At 47.2% G+C, this 9,487-nt stretch overlaps 1 protein-coding gene across 1 annotated transcript in view; it reads left to right on the forward strand.

Moving 5' to 3' along the window:
* FANCD2 (FA complementation group D2) overlaps positions 1-9,487 on the forward strand; it is a 177,697-nt gene that overhangs the window by 96,925 nt on the left and 71,285 nt on the right. Inside the window, 2 exon segments of the mRNA XM_026657769.2 lie at positions 276-338; positions 8,169-8,215. Of these exon segments, the coding sequence (XP_026513554.1) occupies positions 276-338; positions 8,169-8,215 (110 nt within the window).

The raw sequence follows: 9,487 nt of genomic DNA on the forward strand, positions 1-9,487 counted from the left end.
TAATGGCTCTGCAATCTCATCCGCCAACTCCTTTAGCACCCTCGGATTCAGCGCATCCGGCCCCATGGACTTGTGCATGGTCCAGTTTTTCTAAATACTAGAAAAAACTCTACACAGTATTGTAATGTTGTTTGTACAAGGTATGCCTTGTGAGCTCTCATTTGAAAACTCATAACTTGCTCAAACAACGGCAAACTGCACATAGCAACATTATATGTAAAGTTATGAGTATAAACTGAAATCATGACTGAAATGTATTTCCAATACAAGTCTAGGGAGTGGCAAAACCAGTTCCTCAGAGACAAAGGGCAAGCTGACGCCTCAACCTGATCAGCTCAGTCAACAAACCCAATGGACCATTACCTGCTAAGTGGCCATTCTTTGGCAAGGGAGGGAGCAGGGACAAAAATCTACATCTTAGCAAAGAAACAACATGGAGTTTCCTTTCTTCACCAGACTGCCTGTCGCCTTGCTCCCAGCTGGAAATGTTTCTCAAATGGGGATAGGACTATAAAAAGAAGGGGCAGACACCCCGAAGAGACCCTTCTCTCAATCCCTGTCTGTCTCTGGCATCGCCCCTAAGAAGACAAAGGAAAACATCCATTGGATTCTGGGAGTAGGTCAGTATCTGCTGGAGTACGTGGTAAAAAACTTTGCTTGGATCTAATACAGTTTGTTAAGTTAAGCATTAGTAAACATTTTTTTTTTTTTGGTAACCATTTCTGACTTGTATGCCTCATTACTTATACTCACTTAAAATCTCTCTCTCTGTATTTAATAAACTTGTTTTACTGTTTTCTCCAATCCAGTGTGTTTCATTTGGAGCGTCTGGGTACTCTATTTAAAATAAACTAGTATGTTATTCCCTTAAAGGAATAAGGGACTTAATATATTTGTACTGTTCAGGAGGGGGCTGGGCAGCACAGGACAAACTTCTGGGGTAAGATCTGGGACTGGGGGTGTGTTGGGGTCACCCTGCAGCATAACTCAGGCTGCTACGGGCCAAGTTGTGGCTGGCTGGCTGCAGCACACAGACATGGCTGGGAGTGACTTACATGGGGGAGGCTGTTTGTGAGCAGTCCAGGTTGGAGGCTACAGCAGCAAGGCATTGCAAAGGGCATCCCAGGTTACAGGGCAGTGGTGACACAGCTACTCATTAGTCTGGACTGTGCCCTGGTATGTCATGGATGCTAATGAGGATGCTAAGGATCTCATGGAGTGCACCTTGATCCCTTATGGAACAGGAACCTTTGATGATTTGTAGGCTTCCATAATACATAGTCTAATCTACCTATCAATGGAGGCATTTTGGATGGAAAGACATGAATAGAGAGCCTGATCTTCTCGAGGATTCTGTATGCTTTAGATAGATTTTAACGTTCTTCTGACATGTAAGGTTGGCCATGTCTTTTCTGTTGGATGTTGTGGTTTTGGACAGAACGAAGGAAGCATAACCTCTTGGGAAACATGGAGGGAGAAATTTATCTTAGGAAGAAGGGATTTTGGTGTCTGAGCACCACCCTAACCACATGAAACGCACAATAGGGCTCATGTATGGATAAGGCTGCCAGCTCCGACACTAGCCTAGAAGACATGGCAGCTACTAAGACACAAATCATAAATAAAAGGCCAACACTGAAGTCAGAGGATCGAAGGGAGTCCTTGGTCCCTGGACCAGACAGAGGAGTACACTTTTAGTGTCAATGCTCTCCTAGATTAAAGCAATTACTTAATGTCTCTGGAGGACAGACAGAGACCTTCTAGACCACACTAGGGCACCCTAGTAAGCAGGCTGATAATCAATCCCACTCGGGCATGGTCAATGGGATTCAATTGTGGGCATAGCAGAAACAGGAGCTGATCCTGATTTAGGAACCCATAACATTTTTTGCTAACACCATTGAACTTGTCAGGCAGGGGGAGCTTGGGCTCGCGAGAAGCAGGGAGTGGAGCAAACGGGGTGGCAGCTTGAGCTTGCGGGACTGCATTCTGTGCCGCTAGGATGACAGCCTGGGCCTGCAAGGTCTGTAGGATTCCCACTATCTCCGTCAGAGAGATACTGACCTTTGTAGAATCCATACTCACCATATCAGCTCTTATTGTTTGTGTTGTGGGCTGCTCAAACTGTCACATGGCTGGGATGCGGGCAGTCATGCCTAGTGGTCGGAACAGGAGTCAGGCCTACTGTTCAGAACAGGAGTTGGTAGACTGGAATCCGAGAGCAGGGTCAGAACCAGAGGCCAGACGTCAGAGCCAAGGGTCAGAGCTCAGGAATTGGAGCAGAGGGTCAGAACTGGGTTACCTGGAATGAGGCAAGGCAGGGGCAAGACTGGGTCCAATGCAGGAACGAGGCAGGGGCAGGACTGGAACAAGGAGGGAGCAAAACTGGGAATAGCTGGTGAAGAAGCTATTGCAGCCATGAGAAAATGCTTTGAGGTGGTGCCTGGCAGCTTAGCCGGAAGCCATGGCTCATTCTTGGAACTTCGATCACCCTGACATCTGCTGGGAGAGCAATACAGCAATGCACAAACAATCCAGGAAGTTTTTGGAGAGTGTTGGGGACAACTTCCTGGTACAAGTGCAGGAGCAACCAACTAGGGACCGTGCTCCTCTTGACCTGCTGCTTACAAACAGGGAAGAATTGGTAGGGAAAGTAGAAGTGTGTGGCAACCTAGGCAGCAGTGACCAAGAGATGGTCAAGTTCAGGATCCTCACAAAAGAAAGAAAGGAGAGTAGCAAAATACGGACCCTGGACTTCAGAAAAGCAGACTTTGACTCCCTTAGGGAACTGATGGGCAGGATCCCCTGGGAAGCTAATATGAGGGGGCAAGGAGTCCAGAAGAGCTGGCTGTATTTTAAAGAAGCCTTATTGAGGGCTCAGGAACAAACCATCCCAAAGTGCAGAAAGAATAGCAAATATGGCAGGCGACCAGCTTGGCTTAACAGTGAAATCTTCAGTGAGCTTAAACTCAAACAGGAAGCTTACAAGAAGTGGAAATTTGGACAGATGACTAGGGAGGAGTATAAAAATACACTCCTGAATGCTCTAGCAATAAATCAGGAAGGCCAAAGCACAATTGGAGTTGCAGCTAGCAAGGGATGTGAAGGGTAACAAGAAGGGTTTCTACAGGTATGTTAGCAACAAGAAGAAGGTCAGGGAAAATGTGGGACCCTTACTGAATGGAGGAGGCAACATAGTGACAGATGATGTGGAAAAAGCTGAAGTACTCAATGCTTTTTTTGCCTCGGTCTTCACAGACAAGGTCAGCTCCCAGACTGCTGCACTGGGCAACACAGCATGGGGAGGAGGTGAGCAGCCCTCAGTGGTGAAAGAACAGGTTAAGGACTATTTAGAAAAGCTGGATGTGCATAAGTCCATGGGTTCAGATCTAATGCATCTAAGGGTGCTGAGGGAGTTGGCTGATGTGATTCCAGAGCCATTATCTTTGAAAATTTGTGGCGATTGGGGGAGGTCCCGGACGACTGGAAAAAGGCAAATACAGTGCCCATCTTTAAAAAAGGGAAGAAAGAGAACCCGGGGAACTACAGACCGGTCAGCCTCACTTCAGTGCCCAGCAAAATCATGGAGCAGGTCCTCAAGGAATCCATTTTGAAGGTGATCAGGAACAGTCAACATGGATTCACCAATGGCAAGTCATACCTGACCAACCTGATTGTCTTCTATGATGAGATAACTGTCTCTGTGGATATGGGGAAAGCGGTGGATGTGATATAGCTTGACTTTAGCAAAGCTTTTGATACAGTCTCCCATATTATTCTTACCAGCAAGTTAAAAACATATGGATTGGATGAATGGACTATAAAGTGGATAGAAAGCTGGCTAGATTGTCAGGCTCAACAGGTAGCGATCAACGGCTCGATGTCTAGTTGGCAGCCGGTATCAAGTGGAGTGCCCCAGGAGTCGGTCCTGGGGCCGGTTTTGTTCAACATCTTTATCAATGATCTGGATGATGGGATGAATTGCACCCTCAGCAAGTTCGCAAATGACACTGAGCTGGGGGGAGAGGTAGATATGCTGGAGTGTAGGGATAGGGTCACAGGGATCTAGACAAATTGGATGATTGGGCCAAAAGAAATCTGATGAGGTTCAACAAGGACAAGTGTAGAGTCCTGCACTTAGAATTGAAGAATCCCATGCTCCGCTAGAGGCTGGGGACCGACTGGCTAAGCAGCAGTTCTGCAGAAAAGGACCTTGGGATTGCAGTGGACGAGAAGCTGGATATGAGTCAGCAGTGTGCCCTCGTTGCAAAGAAGGCCAACGGCATATTGGGGTGTATTAGTAGGAGCATTGCCAGCAGATTGAGGGAAGTGATTATTTCCCTCTATTCGGCTCTGGTGAGGCCACACCTGGAGTACTGCGTCCAGTTTTGGTCCCCCCACTACAGAAGGGATGTGGACAAATTGGACAGAGTCCAGTGGAGGGCAACGAAAATTATTAGGGGGCTGGGGCACATGACTTACGAGGAGAGGCTGAGGGAACTGGGATTATATAGTCTGCAGAAGAGAAGAGTGAGGGGGGATTTGATAGCAGCCTTCAACTACCTGAAGGGTTCCAAAGGGGATGGAGCTAGGCTGTTCTCAGTGGTGGCAGATGACAGAACAAGTTGCAGTGGGGGAGGTCTAGGCTGGATATTAGGAAACACTATTTCACTAGGAGGGTGGTGAAGCACTGGAATGGGTTATCTAGGGAGGTGGTGGAATCTCCATCCTTGGAGGTTTTTAAGGCCTGGCTGGGATGATTTAGTTGGCGTTGGTCCTGCTTTGAGCAGGGGATTGGACTAAATGACCTCCTGAGGTCTCTTCCAACCCTAATTTTCTATGATTCTATTATTCTGAGAACCTCATTGCATCCATTGAGGTGTCAGCTACAATCACTGTTGCTAGGGAGATATTCATTAAAATGGAGCCAAAGTCAGGGTGATCTCTCTCCTTAAGGGCTTTGTGATCTCCCAGCCAGGAGAGATGCTCTTGCAAAGCAGGCAGCTGCTCCCAGGGACGCTTGGAAGGTGGCAGAGGAGGCTTCAAAGTCTTGTTTGAGAATGGTCTCCATCTTCCTATCTGTGAAGTCCGGAGGGTAGAAATCCCCTTCTGAGGGGCTAACCGTATCCCTGGGGAGGGACGCTAAAGCAGCGTCAGCCTTTGGGGTCTCGGCAATGGAGCCCTTTGGGTCTGGAATGTTATGGAGGTCGCTCTTGTCAACGTGCTGGCCCTTACCTAGCTTACCCCACTCACCCTACTCACCTCCTGGAAGGAAAAATGAAGTGGTATCATCGCCACTGGGGAGGGATTTGAGGGAAGAAATTGACTCCAATACTCACTCTCAGGAGCCTGCTGAGGTTGGGTTCGAATCGTGCAGATAACCTTGCTGCACATGGCTTGACATTTCTCCAGGAGAAAAAGCTTTTGCTGAGTTTTTCCCCCAGCCTGTTTGGATTCAGAGCCAGACAGCTCGCCTTTCGCAGGGGGAGGAGTCGGAGGATTCGGATCGCCTGAATTTTTTGTGCCTTTTCTTTCCCCTTTCAGATTTTTTAATTTATTATTTTTTTGCGCACTTTGGGAGCATATAAGCTCTGCTGCGGCTTTGGGGAGGCCGCCTTCGGCTTGTCTTCCTTATAGCCTGGAGCCCTCTTGAGAGGTCTGGCTCTGAATCCTCCCTACTGGGTCCCACTCCCCCTGGGAGGGGGGGAACCCATCAGACCCATCTGGACAGCTTGGGAGGGGCTGATTAGAAGTCCTGCTTCTTTCCCCAGGACCCACTTTACGACTTGCTCTGCAAGAGGCACCTGGGACTTATCCCCTTAGTCAAGTGGTCAGGGTTCACCTCATTTTTGGAACCTCTCCCTGTTCTGCACTGGGGTTCCTGGTCCATTTTCCCCTCATTTGAGTCACAGCTGCCTTGGTGGGTAAGGATCCCACTTGCCTGCCCGACTCATAGCCCCAGGACCTAACAGAATTAGGGATGGAAGGATGGGTGCAGGCTGAGCACAACTCATTGTCTGCCGAGCCTGGGAAGGCTGCCTCACAAATCGAGCACTGCTTGGATTTGATCCAGTGCTCTTTTGGCTGCTCGGCCATGCCTGTAAGGGGCAGAGGAGCCAGCAGGGAAACGGAGGCTCAGGGAGGGTTAAAACTCCAAAGGGTTAATCAACTAGAGAGGAGGAGGAGAAACATAGAGGAGGGAGAACCCTGCTCCCCACTGCCCAAGAACTGGGCAGAAAAAGTTAAAAAACAGAAAAGAGTAAGAGCAAGGGCAATAGAAATCACCACTGTCCGCTGCCACAGAGGCAGAGAATCCGGCAGCAAGCAGCAGCAGAGGTGGGGTGGCCAGAGCATGTGGCACCAAAACACTGATCCACCTCCACGAAGCTGCAGAGGGAAGAGCAGCCCAGACATCCAGAATTGACAGAGTCCTTGGACTGCAGAATTATAATAATTGTCAAAATCATTTTCCAACCCATTCCTTGTACTCCCTCAATTTGTTTTTGACCAACAGTACACACCCAGAAGAGATTTTCTCTCTCTCTCTCTCTCTCTCACACACACACACACACACACACACACAGTCGCCTTCTCCTGCTCTACCCAGTGAACCCCTCGCTGTCCCTCTCAGAATATTTTAGACATACTGGTACCCCCTGCTCTATTTCCAAGTATTTCATAGACCTCAGGTGCCTCCACTTTCCAAGAGCTGTGTATATATTTATGCTGTCCCTGAGCATCTAGCCCTGTGTTCTAAAAAAAAATCTCAGGAACCCTGAATGATTTTATCTGTCACATTTCTGCAGAACACCCACAGGAAATATAGAAAATTTTTTGAATGTTTTTCCTGTTAAAGTTCTGGGGATGCAGCACTGTTGCCTTCATTTATCCTACCTGATTAGGTCCTCAAGAAGAAGAAATTCTGTCTCTCCAGGCTTTAGTCTGTCTGCAAGGACCTTGAGGGCTGACCTCAGCAAGTCACTATTTTCACGTTGAGAAAATCCACTCCTGGGGAAAAAGATCATCATCAATATGACAAATTGGAGGAGGGGAAGAAATTAATGCCAGCTACACAATGGCTAAGAGTCTTTTAAATCTGTCTTCAAGAAGAAAAATAAAAGAAGTTTGGACAATTAGAACAGCTCTGTCCTGGCTACGGGAAAAGAGGAGATCAGAGAATTCTTTAAAAAATGAAAATTTGGGTCACATGAAATTGCTTTAGCTTTTCTAGGCCATTAAAAGCATTATGCACACAGAACACAAAACAGGTCAGTGAAAGTTCATACCCTTGCTTCAGTGAGTGTGGTAAGTATTCAGTGAGCACTCCTATACTCCTTGCATGACAAAGGGTATTCCCATTGGAGCTTAGCCAAAAAGCTTCAGAGGATGGAATTTCTTAAAAATAAACAACCACCCCTTGGAAATTTCATTCAAATATTTTAGGGGAATGTTAAGGTGCATCATTAAGCACTTAAACTTTAGTGGATGCCAAAGTTAGGGTTAGCTGTATGCCCTTAATTCTGCCCCCTTCTGTGTACGCGTTGAATGACACATACTATTTTTCAAATAATACAACATAACATCACACTTTTCCCCCAACTACCTAAGATACATACGTATCATCTTCCACCCACTGCATATTACTCTATGTATGCCCGACAAACATAGTCCATGAAAAATTTATATACAGGATGATCAGCAGAGCCATATCTTATTCACTGTATTCATTAAAAGATGCTAGGTTGCAGAAAAAAAGTTTCCATGGTATTATATTGTATTATCTGAGCAATTGTAGAGGTCAAGTTTGGGCTGCATGTGCAACCATAACTTTGGCATCTGCACCACTGGCTTGAGTGCTTAACCATGCAAGTGAGTTTTTGTTGTTATAGTAAGGAATATGTATTTCTAATATAGCCATCATTGTAGTATCTGTGGATCAATTTTTCTCTCTTGTTGCCTGAATGCTGAGTTGTGGAGAGAAGGACTTACTGTTTTAGCTATTCCCAGATGTCTAGACAGACTGGAAAGCACAAAGATAGGTGTCTTACCGTATATACTCGTTCATAAGCCGAATTTTTTTAGTAAAAAAGGGAAGCACCAGAGAAGGGGGTTGGATTATGAATGGGTATAGAGAGGGAGAGGTGGGACACAGCCCCTCCCCTCAACAGAGGGAGCAAGGAGAGGCAGCACAGCCAGCAGAGCCAGAAGCGAAGAGGCAGGGCCAGAGTCTCACCGCTTCTGGCCACACTGCTTGCCTCCGAAGCAGCTGCTCCCCCCAGAGCAGGGCAGAAAAGGTGGGGGAGTTGCATTGTATGTAAGAGAGGAGTATGACTGCTCAGAGCTCCGGTATGAAACTGCAGAAAAACCTGAGAGTCTCTGGATAAAGTTGAGAAGTGTGAGCAACAAGGGTGATGTCGTGGTCGGAGTCTGCTATAGACCACCAGACCAGGGGGATGAGGTGGACGAGGCTTTCTTCTGGCAACTAGCAGAAGTTGCTAGTTCGCAGGCCCTGGTTCTCATGGGAGACTTTAATCACCCTAATATCTGCTGGGAGAGCAATACTGCAGTGCACAGACAATCCAGGAAGTTTTTGGAAAGCGTAGGGGACAATTTCCTGGTGCAAGTGCTGGAGGAACCAACTAGGAGCAGAGCTTTTCTTGACCTGCTGCTCACAAACAGGGAAGAATTAGTAGGGGAAGCAAAAGTGGATGGGAACCTGGGAGGCAGTGACCATGAGATGGTCGAGTTCAGGATCCTGACACAAGGAAGAAAGGAGAGCAGCAGAATACGGACCCTGGACTTCAGAAAAGCAGACTTTGACTCCCTCAGGGAACAGATGGGCAGGATCCCCTGGGAGAATAACATGAAAGGCAAAGGGGTCCAGGAGAGCTGGCTGTATTTTAAAGAATCCTTATTGCGGTTGCAGGAACAAACCATCCCGATGTGTAGAAAGAATAGTAAATATGGCAGGCGACCAGCTTGGCTAAACAGTGAAATCCTTGCTGATCTTAAACGCAAAAAAGAAGCTTACAAGAAGTGGAAGATTGGACAAATGACCAGGGAGGAGTATAAAACTATTGCTCAGGCATGCAGGAATGAAATCAGGAAGGCCAAATCGCACTTGGAGTTGCAGCTAGCAAGAGATGTTAAGAGTAACAAGAAGGGTTTCTTCAGGTATGTTAGCAACAAGAAGAAAGTCAAGGAAAGTGTGGGCCCCTTACTGAATGAGGGAGGCAACCTAGTGACCGAGCATGTGGAAAAAGCTAATGTCCTCAATGCTTTTTTTGCCTCTGTCTTCACGAACAAGGTCAGCTCCCAGACTGCTGCACTGGGCAGCACAATATGGGGAGAAGGTGACCAGCCCTATGTGGAGAAAGAAGTGGTTCGGAACTATTTAGAAAAACTGGACGTGCACAAGTCCATGGGGCCGGATGCGCTGCATCCGAGGGTGCTAAAGGAGTTGGCGGATGAGATTGCAGAGCCATTA

Source organism: Terrapene carolina, unplaced genomic scaffold (assembly GCF_002925995.2).
Source record: "Terrapene carolina triunguis isolate 2854851 unplaced genomic scaffold, T_m_triunguis-2.0 Scaffold310, whole genome shotgun sequence".
NCBI classification, from domain to species: Eukaryota; Metazoa; Chordata; order Testudines; family Emydidae; genus Terrapene; species Terrapene triunguis.